The following is a 16,575-nucleotide window of genomic DNA, read 5'->3' on the forward strand; positions in this document are numbered from 1 at the left end:
CCATCCAATTTAATATGGACCACAACCCTAACAGAACATAATAAGATGCATTGGGGAGCTGATACTTTATATAAAAGTCTAAATCAGAAATTGATAGGGCGAAACTTGTATACTGTAATAAAACAGGTGACTCAGCAATGTGAAATGTGTTTGAAAATTAGCCAGGGCAACAGTGGCAAATTGATTTTTCCAAACTCCCAAGAAAAAGGGGGTACCAATATTTATTAAATGAATGGACACCCCAACGTATAATACAGTATTATAGACCTGCAACTTGATAAACTCATTAGTGGTGTTCGAGAACCTATCTACAATCTGAATTGTATCATTCATCTACAGGCTGTCTTGGAAATGATTACTAACAGACCAAGCAACTCAAATATGAAATGCAATTTATTAACACAAGATGATTCTCGATTACCTGCTAGCCGAAGAAGGAGGTGTTTGTGGTAAATTAAATGTTTCCAATTGTTGTTTGAAAATTGATGACAATGGTGAGGTAGTTAAACAAATCACATCAGAGACAGGGAAGTTAGCCCATGTTCCCATCTGAACTTGGAAAAACTGGAACATTTACTTGTTTTCCTGGCTTCCCAGGAGCCCCTGGGTAAAACGAATCCTATTTTATTTGTTATGTGGATTAGCCACCTTATTGTTTTTGCCATGTGCTGTTCCATGTTTTATAAGATTAATTCAACATGTTATAACTAACATGCAATTTGCTACTATGGTTTCACCCAATGGCGTTAAACAAATTCGAGTAGTACACCGAAGTGTACAATCGACAATACAGATTATATAGTTAACACAATAACAATTTAATAGCCAACAAGAATTTGGGAACAATTAACCCTTAACAATTCAGATAACAATGTAGGCTGAGTAAGAATAAAAATAGAATAGCAGCAAAAACAACCGCCAGGAACGCATAGACAAGGATATGGTAACGCTTTTTATACTTTTCCACTTCCGCCATAAGTTCTTGACGTGTGACAACAGAAAAACGCACCCTCTGCCTAAACAGCAACAGGAAGAAAAAAAAGTTTTGATCCCCTTTCTAATGAACCATATAGGTTAAACATTTTGAGAACACTCACCTTACAGAATGTTCAGAGGGGGAAATGTGCACTCTAGACCCTTCTTCCCTGGCAGGTGACACGGCGGTCTGGTGGTGAGAAAACATTACATTGAAAACAGGGACCTATTGTTTGACCATAGTGCCATAAATGTTACCATTAACAGACTTACTGGAGTGCTAAGCTCGGGAAATGGGTCTGGGACTTCATCTGGACATGCAGTAGCCATTTTTTTTTATCACATGAATGATCCGTGTATGCCTTTGAACATGCGCATGCGCAATTTTAAAGCCCCACAGAATGTGTTGGAAAAATCTGGAAAGACCACGCATGCAAAATCCCTATAGTCTAGCCATGATAGTGACGCATGTAAAAAAAAGGGAATGTGTTAAGAAACTATAGTGTTTATAGTTCATTTAAATAATATTGATTTTTATTATTACTTAAGTGAAACATATAGCTATAAGTGTTGGTTTTAGGTTTTGGTTTTGTAGGTTATTATTATATGTATTACCCAACCCTTTGGATTTATTTTGAAAACCGTGTGTTTGATGCAAAGTAACTTCAACAAACCATTTGACAACCAGTAAACAACAAATAACAATTTATTAACAAACATGAACTAGAAATTGAATAACAGAACAACAGTCCAGCAAAGTCTCATGTAACGTGAAAACAGACTTCTTCACTCGTGAATCCAGCACAGTCCTGAATAATGTTGGGGTGGTAACTCCATCTGTTCCCTCCATGATAGTCCATGCCTGGTCCTTGGTATTTCTCTTCACGAAGTGACGAAGATGAACAGAAACGAATAACAAGTCACGTGGTAATTTTGCTGGAGATCAACGTTTTCCTTTTCTTTATAGAACAGTCTCTTGCACTCTCCTTTGATATCCCACGAGTTCCACTATTCGGGACAAATTGCGAGGAGGAGATCGCACTCTTCTGTACTGGCGTGACCAAAAGCACTCACAGAGACACATACTGATGGTTACTGTAGTCACGATAATGCAAAGGCTGAACAGCAAAACCGTGCAGAGTGTGTAATCTCCTGCTCCCATCTTTTCAAATGGTAAAGATTGTTTGTGGCGAGACAAACAAATTGGTCCGTGTCCCTCCTGGTCGAGGTTCAGGCTAACACCCTGACCAAAACTGCACAATGAAAAACGCATGCGCAGCCACAAATTGGACCCAACCTTAAAGGGGCATGAAAATTTAAATGCCCACCTCCTGGCTCTTCATTCTTAGCGACAATTAAACAAGTATTGGGAACAAGGGCCAGAGGGTTAGATCAACCAGTTCACTCCTTTAAACCTGGTAACTATGTGTATATAAAGACTTTTTTTCAGGAAAAACTTTGGAAGAAAAGTGGGAAGGACCACTGCTGCATTCACATTGAGTTACATTCACAAATGTAACTCAAGATGTGGAACATGATCTGGACCTATAAGGTAAAATTGAAAAGGAAACAGAATCAATTCAAGAATATATGTCAGAAGATTGGCTGGGGAAAATTTTTAACAAATTGGGATGGAATCTAAGCTCTTGGATACAATCTATAATCAAAACTTTGTTTCTGTTACTGATTGTCTTTCTAATGATCATGCTAATATATGCTTGTTTGAAGAAACAGTTTATCAATGGAATTGCAGTCAATCGCATGATCATGAGAGAAGTACCAACCATTCCATCAAAATATGCTGAAACAACTGCTATGTAAATAACGTGAAAGTATTGAAATAATGATTTTCAACACTTTCAAAGGGGGGAAATGTTACAGATTTGCTAAAATCATTTTAATAGAAATATAAAGGAATAAGAAATATATTGTAATGAAACTAGTAGTTGCACAACACCTGTGAGGAGTGTGCCTCGCCTGGGGGAGCCGCAGGGCCTGGGCTGTGGAGGCCTCTCTGCCTCTGATGGCAGGGGAGCATGCCATGCTCATCTGCAGGAGGTGCTGCATACGGAAAGCAGGGGTAGATGCCATTGCTTTTTAAGCTGTCACAGTTAGGTTTTCATAATCAAGTGCTGTGCCCTCATTTCCTAAGCGATACAGTTTTATATTGTGATGGTACATCAAAACATCCAAGGTCTATAGGATAGTACAATGCCAAATTCATAATATTGCAACTGAAGGTGAGATATCAAAGATAATTCAAAGGAGTTTGAGATTCATTGCTGTACAAACCCATTACCTTCTACTTTTCCCTTTGCCTGTCCCATGCCCTTCAAAACAAAACCTTTAACAGTGTGGTACACAGAACTGATCCCTTACTCCTGTATCCATTTGCGCTCAAGGCCCTCTGAAGTGGCCCCCAGGCTTGTTTCCACCACACAGCCAGCCACAACTGGTACCAGCACGCTGCTGTGAAAGCATCTTCTATTTACAGATCCTTGCTAGAAATGAGGCAATTATTCTACGCTGGAAAATCTCCATCCTCACCCCGATGTGTAAAATGTGCTGGCCATTGTCATTTCTGTGCCAAGTATGAGTGATAATGCTCTTTGTGGTTTGAAGCGACGACTGGAGCACAGGCTATGTTGTGTGCAGAGCTTTTTGCCAGGTAGAAACTTTTTTTCAGCATTCCCTGTTGTTGAAGAACCTGAGGCTCTGCCAGGTTTGAGGTACTTTGCCTTGTGTGAATGTACAGCAGACTTCTTTTACAACTGCTTTAAGCCACATAAGGAGGCAGTGGCAATGCAGTTATTCCCTTGCTGTTTCTCTCTATGCTCCTTTCTCTGTCTGCCAGTTACCCTTTTGCCCTCCTCCCTGCTCATTACCTGGGAGACCTGATCTTCAGCTGCTGCCCCACTTTGAATGACTATTTTGCATCTGCCAGGTAAAACACGTCCCAGTTTTGCCTCAAATGCAGGATTCCTGCTGCACAGAACTGCTACTCCTTTTTACTGCGTATGCCTAATTGGTTTTGAAGCGATCTGGCCACCTGCCATAAGCCATGCATTGAAAGTTCAGCCTTTCTGAAAGGACAGGAAGGTGGGGGAAATCACTTTTGCACTCGTTTTTAAAGCTGTTGCTTGTAATCTTTAGTACTGGCTTTTATTTTAATAAGAACTAGTGTTTTAATAGTCAATATATATGAAAAGGAAGCGATATGCCAGCTGTGCTTTAAATAATTTTCAGTGCTCCAATCCAACACATCAGCAATGGAAACATCTACCACTTTTTTATTTTTTGCAAAAATTTTACAAAAATGCCTGTATACCTTCCATGTTTTACCTGTTCCATGTACATACCATCCAGATTCCATGAAAGACAGATATATGAAAATAACTGATCCAGACTGTACCCTCATCACCTCTGAACTACACAAAATTATAAAGAAATACTTTATAATAGATCTACCTACTTTCAAATTTAAAGACTAGCATGATCCCATCCCGCCTCAGGCCAACGTTACCATGGCTCTTTAGGTTTGCTACATAAACTAAAATACAGCTTCATAGCAAAGAGATGATACTCGCAAGTGCCACATGGATGAGAAAAAAAAAAAGTATTTCATGTAAGAACAGTAAATCTGGTATCTGGAACAGAACGAAGCAGAGTTTTGGGATATTCCCACTGTACACCAATATAGAGTGAGTTACGAAAGAGAGTGCTTAACTTAGAAATTCAGAATTTATTTACAAATTTTCACTAAAAAAGGGAACATAAAACTCTCCTCCTGAATATACTCTACTCTGCAAAACACTGCAATTGAAGATCATTAAATTCATTTACACATTTTACAGATTTATCTTTGTATACAACAGCATATGCTTTAGTCATCAAGACATTGAAAGAAGAGATGACAAACTAAGCTGTTTGAAAATAATGAAGCTGCCAGGTTTCCTTTGGCCTTCCCTCTTTAACAATAAGCTAAAACACTTCAGCAGAGTAACAGATGTAAGAATTAACTTTTCTAAAAAGGTTCATGAGGATCAGCCTTATTCAGTTCAAACCTGCTACATAGCATCGGACCTAACTCAACAGTCATAACTGAGACAAGCTCTGTACCAAAGCAATATTCTCTGTGACAGAACTGCAGGATCATACCCATAGTTTCAAAGTTGTTAACAATGCAAGATGGAGGGAAGAAGCAGCAGTAATAGAAGAAACTGCAAATTTGCTGGTTTTTTTAACAAATTGCATTTGAAAAGGGCACAGTATTCCCCTCCCACATTCCCCAAGAAGCTCAGAATACAAATGGTTCCCACTTCCAACACACTAATCACCACGCAGAAGTTTAACACACATTTTAAAAAGTATAATCCTTGACAGAACAGTAACAAATGCTAATCACCAATATCACCTGCTACTCTAAATTAACAGAGTTGCCCAACTTCAGGTACAGCTTTTTTAGATTTTGCATAGCAATTGCATCTATTTTTAACTTCACCATCAGCAGGAAACATAGATTTGAAAAGGCTGTGAAACACCAAGAGAAAAATCCTGGTCTTGATCAAACCAGGAAAATTTGACTTCCAATATGAACTGAATCAGGACTTTACCCAACTAGTTTTATCTCTCTCAACATCACAACTGTGCTTCAATAATTTATAACATGCTTTCAGAGCCCAATTCATATTCTCTTAAATAGTACTGTGATAGTAATTGAAATAAGAAAAACAACAGTGCTCTTTAATTTAAAAATAAATTGGGAAGCGTAATGAAGGAAATTCATCCCTGAGTAACGAGACATTTAAAAACCGCATCCTATCGACAATCATCGCAATATGTTACGACGTGTACTCTAACAGTCAACGCTATTACAGGCAGCAACAGAACTTCTCATAGTCCAATATATTTGCAGCACTGTTGCACTGATCCCATTATCTTGTTTAATGAAACTGCAAGTGAACATTAGGAAATAGGATAAATAGAAATAGTGTCTTTATTATTTTAAGTTGAATGTCAAATTGACAGCTAAACCATGCTGGATCCCAGGAAACTCAGAGCAGCGATGGTTAGCAACTTGCTTCTTTGGACGTCCAAAAGATTTTCACTACGTATCCTCAACCAAACAACAGGAGCAGAACGATTGTAACAGAGTTCACTGCTATTAGTGGCACTGCAGAGAAAGAAGAACAACTGTGAAAATCTTCTTTTCCACATCACAAAGTGACAGAACTTCACATTATCTTGGGAGACTACCTTTTAAGGAGAAAAATTGATTTTAAAAAAACACTTAGTTTCCTATGCAAAATCAGGATGCATGGAAGGAGCCAGGATCGAAGCCTAGGATACTAAAAATTAGTAGGAAGCAACAGCATAAGTAGTTTTCTATAGCCCATCATGTTTTAGCTTTTACCCAAACAACCCTTTCTCCAAATGAAACTAAACCATCTCAGAGGCGGTTTCTCTACCCTTGGCCTTACTGTGGTTTAGAAGAAATGTATCAGTTTTTACTCTGTGGTGGGCAAGACAGGTAAGATTTATTACTTCCTCTTTTATCATCACCTACAAAAGGAATTATTGGTGTGCTTTACAGTGCAAAAACTATCAGTAACTTACAAATTAAGAGTCTATTTTTTTCCCCCAACCTTTGAGGCATATAAACCTGGCTTACCTTTAAGAATCCCAGGAATTAACATTTCCCTCACCAGGTACTTCACAAAAAATTGAATTTAGCCAAGGTGAAGCTAACTGCACACTCTGATTGATCACCAAACTTCCCCCCAGCTACCAGACACCAAGGAAAGACAAGACACCACAGCGGCACCACAAGCCAGAGGCAGAGTCAGGAAATGTTTTACACTTTATCAAAATTAGGGCACCTTAGCTGGGACCTGTGCCCTCCTATACAGAGTCCATGCATGAAAGAAGGAGAGATTTGAAATGCCGAGCAGAAATAGCTGTTTTTACCAAAATACTGCTGTTACTTCATTAAAGCACAGAAACAAAACTTTACAGACAGTAATATTTAAATAAAAGATTGTCACTGTACCTCTCATAACGGTTCGTACAGATTGAATAAGGTTCATTAGCTGCGCTTTAATTCCTGGTTCCTCTCCAAATCCTCCAATCCCCTGCTGATCGCTTCCCCAGCCAACTGTGTCACATAAAACCAGCCAGACATGTTAGACAAAAAAAAAGCCAAAACAACCAACCCAAACCATGCAACAAATGCTGTCAGCAATATTAATGAGCGATCTATCTTGAATCTGGTTACATTTATACTAACACTGAAAGACAAACTACAAACCAATTAGCTTTATTTCACAATCAGATGTTAATACAATATACTAAAAACTGTTAAACCTTTTCACGAACACAACAGCAACGACAGATCCCTGTTTCTGTGAAGGAAACCCTTACTTTTTAATACACATTAATATAGTTCCCTGCACGCCAGGGAAACAAATGAGTTTATTTGGGCTTCAAAAAAATACCTGCCAAAATAAAACCAAACTACAGTCTGCTCACAGTCCTTTGCCAGAAGATAAAATAGCAAAATAATTGTTGGGTGTGAAGTGATGCTTCAGCACCGAGAATTGAGCTACCCAGCAGAGAGCAGTCGGCACAAACCAAAAATCATCATCCCGATTTGGCATAACTGCTGTGAAATGTGTTCATCTGATTTGTGTCAATATGGAACAATGCTAGGGCCACATGATGAAATGTAACCTTCTGTCTTACATACCCTTGTATAACCACATGCCTAAGAAAAACAGAGTGATCAATGTATATAGTTCCTGTATCTTGCAAAGAACATCTGGCTACATACCTAGTTTCTGTATCTTACAAAGGACATCTGGTTACACACCCTGATATGCTGGCTAAAACTGGTTTGGCTGCTAACCACACAGTGTTAAGTAAGAGAAGCTTACGCCAGGGCGCATGCGTAAAATCTAGGGTCATCCTAAGGGTGAGCCGAGGAAGACTGCTGACTTCATCCATCGACCACCAGAAAGGAGTCAAGAAGACCCTCGGAGATGGAAAGAGCATGCGCCACGAAGTACACGCCTATTCCAAGGATCCATTTACATAAACCAACCCTTTCTTAGAAATAGCTATGAGTATGTATTAGTTTAGGAAATATAAACCGAAAGTAAGTTTTGTACAGTGCGCGTCTTGGTGGAGCGGAGACTCCCGGTGCACCCAGCGCTGTTTGCTTGCCTCTATTCATTTAATAAATTGCAAACTTTGATTGCAATCCTATTTGGGACTCAGTCATTTATCACACTACTATTAAAAAAAAAAAAAAAAAAAAAAAGACTTGGGAACTTTTCAGAGGGCGATAGAAGGTTTAAGAATCCCTTCAAGAGGGAAGCCCTTCCCCACCCACTGTGGGGAGGCAGAGTATGTGGGCCCAGGGATGGGCCCAGCCCTCACCCATCTAGGGATGAGCGGGGCAGAGACGCAAGCAGCTCTCGATATTCAAACCTGCACTGCGCTGCCTGCACGTTTCTTTTCTCCAGACACAACTTTTAAGTGATTATTTTTTTCCCCTTTCTTGTCTCCTTCGCTCTGCTGGCACCAAGCTGGGGGCAGCAGGCGAGTCCTCTCCCACACCAGCCTTACCGAATTCCCACTTGGATGAACCTGGAGTTATTCCCAAGTCTCCCGAGTCACCCAGGGCTGACAAGTGGCTTGACCCATCCCATCAGTCTCCCTTTCCCTCGAGCTGCTGCTCATCAGGAAAGCAAAAGAAAACCCCAAACCCACACTGAGCAGATCCCTCGCAGTGAATCCTATGGGGAAACGGGATAAAAGGATTACTACCTGTGCTCCTGCTAAAAATCCTAGCTCAGCCTGACTTGGAGAAACCAGGATTCTCCAGATCGGGAAACTATGGCTCATAGGTGATTTTTTGGGGGGGTTCTGCAGATTCTTTGTGTCGGTGGCTTTTCTGTGTTTTGTTTTAAGGCCAAGGCTGCCCAACTTCGGAGATCTTTCTTCCGCACCACAGAAATGCCAGCATGAACGTGCGAAGACAGAGAAGTGCTATCTCATCACAAAACAAGCACGGCAAGATGAAACAAACCATCTCAGCCATCACAGCACGGTGGCGAGCAGCACAAACGGAGACGAAATTGTAGGAATGTACCAAAAAAAAAGAAAAATAAAATTATGGAGCAGGGCGAGGAGGAAAGCGAGAGGCAAAGCAGCGACAGGAGTGACATCAACCACAGCAGCAGAAATTCACCTTCAAGACCGACACCCCCTCACCCCCTCCCTCCCTCCCTCCCTCCCTCCCTCCCTCCCTCCCCGCAACCCCTGGCACGCCGGCATCCAGCACCGGCAAGGAGGCCCCGCCGGGCCGGGCTGCGCAGGGCAGCGGGAGCACGAGACACGGCGGCGGCGGCAGGGCCTGCCCCGGGCCGCCCGCCCCGCTCCCCGCAGCCGGCCGGGCGGTGGCCGCTCACCGTGTCGGAGGAAGCGCTCTTCGTGCAGCACGGCCACGGCGTTGACGATGAGGAGCACGGCCTGCAGCAGCGAGTACAGCGTGAACGCCATGGCTCGCTGCCGCGCCGGGAGCCGCCGCCCGAGCGGGACGTGGCGGGGGGCGGGGCTGAGTGCAGGAGGCGCGGCTTGACGGAGGGGGCGCGGCCCCGTCGCTAGGTCCCCCGCCCCACGGTGGAGTCACGCGTGGGCGCCCACGCCAGCCGGTGTTGCCCGTGGGAAGCTCGGCGTGCCACTTAGGTGGCCTTCGGCCTCAGTCCGGGCTAAAGGGGAGGAAGGCGCGGCCTCAGCATCCCCCCAGCCATCATTTTAATGGTGTGACCCACAAAAATTGGGAGCTGATGGGAGAAGGCCAGCCCGGCGTGGGGCAGCCACGTGGGCCATCACGGATTAATAATTTACTATAAACAGAATTAGTCAAAAACATAAACCACTTTATATGAAAAAATACTTTTTTAGTATTTAATTTTACAGGAAATATACTGTCCTGGTTTCAGCTGGGATAGAGTTAATTTTCTTCTTAGTATTTAGTACAGTGTTTTGGCTCTGATGTGAGAGCAATGTTGATAGTGAGCCAAGGCATCCTAACCTGATAAGCAAGCACATACTTAATCAATACTGCACATATAATGCCTCTAAGTTGCTAAAAGTTATATGTCATGATGAGTTCACATAAAAGTCGCTTGGCGTTACTTAGATATGTTTACCATTATAGTATGTTTACTGATTACTTATAATCAATGTTTTGCAGTAGAGGTGTGGCCTGGAGGCTGAATAGAATCAATGTATCCAAAATTATGTGTGTTTTTAGATAAAGAAATGTAACATGTATAAATAGGTCTGAAAAATGTTAAAATGGTATGCATGATTTTGGTGGGACTACCCCCCATGCCGCCCAATGCTACATAAACATACCTACTTTACAATCTAATCATTGTGAAGTCTGTTTTCTGCACGTCAATAGGACACCGATGGTTTTAGTTGTTGCTGGGTGATGTTTATACTAAATCAAGGACTTTTCAGTTCCTTGGGCCCTGCCAGCCAGAGGGCTGGGGGGGGCACGGGACATGGGGAGGGGACCCGGCCAGGACAGGTGACCCAAGCTAGCCAGAGAGGGATTCCATACCATGGGATGTTATGCTGAGTATATAAACTGGGGGAAGAAGAAGGAAGGGGGGGACATCTGGCATTGTGGCGTTTGTCTTCCTGAGTACCCGTTACGTGATGGAGCCCGGCTGCCCTGGGATGGCTGAACACCTGCTTGCCCATGGGAAGCGGTGAATGAATTTTTTGTTTTGCTTTGCTTGTGTGTGCAGCTTTTGCTTTACCTATTAAATTGTCCTTATCTCAACCCTGGAGTTTTACATTCCTTTCTGATCCTCCTCCCCATCCCTCTGGGTGAGGGGGAGCGAGCAAGCGGCTGCGTGGTGCTTGGTTGCCAGCTGGGGTTAAACTATGACATATCCACTTCTTATATTTAATTTTATGGAAAATATCAGAATTTTAATATTTAATTTTATGGAAAATATCTGCTTTTTATATGGAAAATATCTGCTTTTTTATATTTAACTTCATGGAAAATACCTGCTTTTTATATCTAATTTGATGGAAAATATCTGCTTTTTTATATTTATTTTTATGACAAATATCTGGGTTTTTTACATTTATTTAATTTGATGGAAAATATCCACTTTCTTATATTTAACTTTATATCTGGGGTTTAATATTTAATTTTATGGACAATATCTTTTGGGGTTTTTTTACCCTGTATTTTTTCAATATGTATTGATTTACATTTTTGTTTCAGCAGGAAATCAGCTCGGATCCCAATTGTTGTTTATCCAAACCATAATGACTGCAGAAATCAAAATTTGTAGCAGAATCCAAAAGAAAACAATTATATGGGATTGATCGGGGCCTCTGGGTGCTTCTGCAGTCAAATAACCAAAATAATAATAACTGGAGCTCAGGGATACTGTATTGATGCATAAATATACTTTTTTTTCCCTTGCAACTTTCAGTCCGATTGGCTGAAGGGGGTGATTTACATAACCACTCTGATTTTATTTCTCAGTAATCATACAGTATGCAAACCCCTTAACTCCAGATGGTTGATAGCTTTTATTACTCAATCAGGGTACAATGATTTGCATAATCACTGTGCTTTGATGGTTATTAGACTCATCTGCCTTGATAGAAATGATAACAAATGATAACTTTGTGCTTAATGCGGTGGACTGGCGAGACTCCATCTCGATTCTTCGCCCTGCCACAGACTTCTGATATGATGTGGGCAAATTATTCAGGGTTTATCAATATTATATCTCCATGCTTCAGCTCTGGGTTAAGATCCACTCACCAGCAAGCACGACATGAGCTGATACATCAGCAACTAATTAAGCATTGGGACCATATGATCAATAGATGCTCAGACACCATGTGAATTAGCCATGAAGAAACCCACACCTCAGCTGCTTCTTGTCGTCTTGCCTTTCCAAAACACCTGGCTGTAGTATAGTCGATGATGTAGTATTTTGCATCTAAATAAATGTTACTATTAAATAACATCACGTTTTAACTGGAAGCAAGAGAAAGCACCCCACCATCACAGCCATAGCATATTTTGTTACTAACTTACCCCCAGAATTGCTACAATTAAACAAGGGATAGAACAGAGAACAGAAATCAAACATACTCATCTAAGTTTTGTCATCTGCTCAAAAGTATTTGTCATTTCAGTCTTGAAAAGGAATATAGCCTCAACTTAGGGAAGCAAGCAAAACATCTAGTGCAATTCCAGGGAGACCAATGCCATTGAACATACACTGAATATTTTCTTATATGAGAGCTCAAAATATTTCCACATGTTGGCTCTGATTCTGCAAACACTTATGCGTGTGATTGCCTTCACGTATGCCAGCAGTTAGTGTGAATACACAGTTGTACTGGCACATGTGAACAGACACTTGCTAGCTCAAGAATTCCAACACAAGGTGTTTATTTTTTAAAGATTTTAAAATATTTTAAAAATTTGGTATAACTACAAACCTCCTAAAAAATGTCAGTTTAACATTTTAAAATGGAGCCATTTCTAGTTACCCAGGGCCCCCAAAAGTTCACAGAAAGCTTTTTTTAATCATTCAAACCATCTTTTTCTGTGTGTCTATAAATAATAAAAAAGGCTGGTCTTGATTTTTACCAAACTCCATACGCACAAGGGAAGTCAATATTGGGCTGAAAAGATTTCATCCCAAAGGTTATTACTATTTTTTAAGAAGTTGTGATTGCTGGCATATAATGGGCTCACAAATGGAACTGCCTCTTGTTCTCAAACATAACTTAGGGCATTATGGCAGTAATTCTAAAATTAAATACAGATAAATATGAGGGGTCACTAACAAGCTTGTCTAATAACCGCCAGCATCAAGTAGCATTTCCTTGGCTACCTCCTTACGGTATCCAACCTATAAATAAATACTAACCTCAGTGAAGAGCTAATGTTTAGAAATATGGCACCGAAAAAAAATGAGGTTTTTAAAATAAGTATACAAGTTATAACTTAGTATTTTTACCCATAATTAAGATGTATTTCCAAAAAGCAGCTGCTATCAAGCTTACATAAACTTGACGTGATTTTCTCCTTTGTAAAATCCATTATGGCAACTCAACAACCACATGAGTCTTATCTCTGAATTATCATGTTACGTGGTTGAAGGGAAAACCAGACAAACCAGACAAAGTTGCTTGCATTAGAAGGAAAGCTTTTTTTTTTTTTTTTTTTTTTTATTAAGGTGTTATGTTTCAGTGCAGTAAATTCCTGTGGTGTCATCTGCAGAGTGCAGTCCATCACCATAAAGGAGAGTTTTAAACCACCTTACAGATGTCAAAGGATTAAACTTCAGGCTGGTGAAGTATTGTAAAGACCTTGGTATTTTTTATTCTCCGTTTATTGTTCAATATCATCAGACAGAGCACAGCTCCTTGGGTCTAACTATGCTCTACAGTTAACAAGATGCGAGCTTGTTGCATCAGGGTTTCGGGATTACGTTAGTTTATTCCCAGTGAGCAAATACCAGGTTGAAGGAAGTCTTCCCATTACTTCAATCCTTCGCCTCACTTGCTATGGTCTTCTGAGTCTACTTTCTGAACTAGCTTTAACTTCCTCCTTTAGGTATATTTCCTACCCAGACATACCCATACCAGTATTTTTGAGACACAGGGAAGGCTGGAAATCAGCCCAACCAACCCCAAGCTGAAAGCAAAGAAAGTATTTTGTTGGTGGCAGCTCTTTTACCCTGATTTGACTCCTCTAATCACCAGTGAAAAGACCTTTAACGGGAACACGGCATCAACCTATTTTCAGTGCTTCATGCCAAGTGGTTGCTAATGCATGTGTGCATCCAGACAAGCTTTTCCAGTGGGCCCAGTCATACCTCATGAGCTGAAAATGAGCAAACTTTTAAATGTTTACCCTCAGAATCCAGAAGGAAGCTTGCGACGTCGTGGTTTTACCTTAATGGGGCTCTGAGTGGACACAAACCATTGCACTGTGTGGAACAGGGTACTGAACCAAGGAGATGAATCCTTACACCTGCCTACCATGTACCGACCTCTACCATCCCTAACTCCATTAACCAAAGAACTCTGTATGTGAAAAATTTAGGTTTTGTGACTCAGTTCGGTGCTATAAATAAATCCCACAGCTACATTTTGCAGTTAAACTACAGTCTTTGTCATCCTTTGCTCATCACACCCATTGCACTGTCAAACAGCTGCAAAGGTTAATGATGCATCATCCTACAGTGTAACGCATCTCTTGTCAGCACAAGTTGAGTATTCAATGGATTTTAATGTCCAGTTGATTGTTTTAACCACCAAAGCTGGGAATGCAGTAAGATTTTGTACATTTGTGAGAATGTGTATCTGGTTCTTGCCCTCCAGTGGCTAGGTACAGAAAAGATCTTTGTGACTCTGAACGTGCCACACAATTATCATCTCTGCCCTTACTTATTTGGAAAGGGAATAGCTGTCCTGTTCAAAATCATAGCCTGCTGGCTTTCCTAAGACTTGTACCTTGAGAGGATATTAATATGGCTTCATGCACAAAAACACTGCCTGGGGATTGAAGAGCAAAGGAAAAACAAATACAAAATTCTGAATTTACACCTAAATTTATTGATGCCATTTCCTATGTTTATCATACTTGGCTCTATAACTGCAACAGCCTTTAAATGTCATTTGTTGTCTAGTGCATGCACATACACACATGCTGCTGTTCATCTTGGTATTATCAACAGTACAGTATTACATTATGTTACATTATTTTGTACTAAGATTATTGGTATCTTCACCCCGGTCACCATTTGCGTTGTGTTTGTGCTGGAATACACCAGTCCAGAACCAAAGCCTGTTACACTCGGTACCGTATAGATTTTTCAGAGATGACGGGTGTAGGGATTTTCCAGTCCATCTCTCAGATGGAAGACAGTGGATATCAAAAGCAGGCCAATATAGGGAGCATAGCAGCAAGAAAATAATAGACTTTGTCAGAGAATTGGAAGTCTTTGCTTAGCCCTGCCTTACTGCTGACAGACGGTCAGGATTTGCAGGTGTTGAGGCTGCAGCGAGTCTTAAGGAGGGATTTAGAGGAGGATGAAGAAACAGCTCCATGAATTTTGAAAGGGGGCAGATTTTGTCTGTGTGCAGCGAGTGGCATGAAGAGAGAGCAGGGGTATTAGGGAGAGCAAAGAGAAGGGGTGCCTGAGGCTGGTGTTACAGGCAGTGGACAGGCAGGAGCAGCTCACTAAATACAGGCATGGGAAGAGGGAGACCAAAGTGGCACAGACTCTTACAGGCAGTGAGTTGGTGTTTGCCACCACGGACATGCAAGCACGTGCTTCCATCGGACTGTGGGAAAGGGTGTCAGTAGCGGTGTTTTGAATGGGAATATGGCTAATGTCCAAGGCTCCTGCTGTGGCTGAGCCTCTGCCAGGGATGGCTGATGTGTCCCCTCAGCTTCAGAATCAGGTCTGGTTTGCATCTCTGCTAATAGAAAAATTACTCAAACTGCCCTTTTGGCACAAATACAGAGATGTTGTAATGGTGACCAAAGTCTGACTGCCTTTGCAGCACAGCACACAGATTGTCACTCAGGTCTATGAAATGCCTGCATGGATCTGTGCAGGAGAGCCTCATCCTTCTGTGCCTGCCCCAAGTCTCTGTTTTGACAAGCACCACATATGGGAGCTTACATGACCATGTCGGTGCCACAGTGTGTCCCGCGGGGGCCAGACTCTCCATCAACAGCTTCCCCAGTGAATGGCTGGCGCCATCTGAGCTGGGAAGAGGAGGAAATCCATTGTCTGTAGCCTTCCTCTTCATGTATTTGGTGGACCTTAGGTCTCCCATTCAAAAACATAAGCCCTGAGAGCATTACTTCCATCGAGGTTAGCTAAGGCACAGCCACTGATGCTGACCACCTTTCCAACTTGCTGGCAACTCTGAAGTGCCTTAATGATCCTGCAGAGACTCAGTGCTCTGCAACGTGTGAGCACAAAGGCAGAGCGGACCATTCCAGACTCCTTATGGAGGAATGCCTGGTCGACAAAGGGGTTTTCTCCTGCTTCTTTTGATCCTGCAGCTCTTGCAGGGTTCCCAGCAGCAGTTAGCAAAGGGCATGAAGTTGGACCAGGCTGGCCAGACCCAGGGAGCACACCTATCCCTCTCCCTGCCAGACCTCAGACTAACCTGTTCCCTGTAACTGCCACCTGAACAGGGACAATAGCCAGGCTCGTTCCTCAGCAAGCTGGCATCACGCCAGAGACAGGTTGTCAGTGCTGGGAAAGTTGCAGCACTCAGTTTAAAGATTAATAGACAGTATCTTCCTTTGGGCTGTAAAAGTGGGCAGATTAAAAAAAAAATCACAGACCTGGTGACTGAAGAGATTGCCATCTGTCGCGTAGCCACAGAGTCATACAGCTGTTACCGAAATCTCGGAATGAAGAACTTATCGACACCAATGTGATGTAGATAAGCAGACACTTCTTTATTGATGGCCAGGTGCGAGAGTGAGTCCTCTCACGATCAACACAC

General features: G+C 41.8%; 1 protein-coding gene across 1 annotated transcript; it reads right to left on the minus strand.

Annotated features, from left to right (window-relative positions):
* Positions 1 to 1,663: 1,663 nt before the first annotated feature.
* On the minus strand, positions 1,664 to 9,613 carry LOC121080505 (immediate early response 3-interacting protein 1-like). Its single transcript, XM_040578556.1, has 3 exons — positions 9,447 to 9,613; positions 7,025 to 7,129; positions 1,664 to 6,148 (listed from the first exon to the last, which is right to left on the minus strand). Exons 1-3 carry the CDS (start codon positions 9,535 to 9,537, stop codon positions 6,093 to 6,095), a joined length of 252 nt encoding a protein of 83 aa, XP_040434490.1. The 5' UTR covers positions 9,538 to 9,613; the 3' UTR covers positions 1,664 to 6,092.
* Positions 9,614 to 16,575: the final 6,962 nt, after the last annotated feature.

The sequence above is a fragment of the Falco naumanni genome, chromosome W (assembly GCF_017639655.2).
Source record: "Falco naumanni isolate bFalNau1 chromosome W, bFalNau1.pat, whole genome shotgun sequence".
NCBI classification, from domain to species: domain Eukaryota; kingdom Metazoa; phylum Chordata; class Aves; order Falconiformes; family Falconidae; genus Falco; species Falco naumanni.

Coding starts and splice junctions, on each gene's coding strand:
- LOC121080505 (XM_040578556.1), bottom strand. CDS start 9,537: ATGGCGTTCACGCTGTACTCGCTGCTGCAGGCCGTGCTCCTCATCGTC. Junction 7,130..9,446: donor AGAGCGCTTCCTCCGACACG/GTGAGCGGCCAC, acceptor TATGTGACACAG/TTGGCTGGGGAAGCGATCAG. Junction 6,149..7,024: donor TGTACGAACCGTTATGAGAG/GTACAGTGACAA, acceptor CTTTCTCTGCAG/TGCCACTAATAGCAGTGAAC.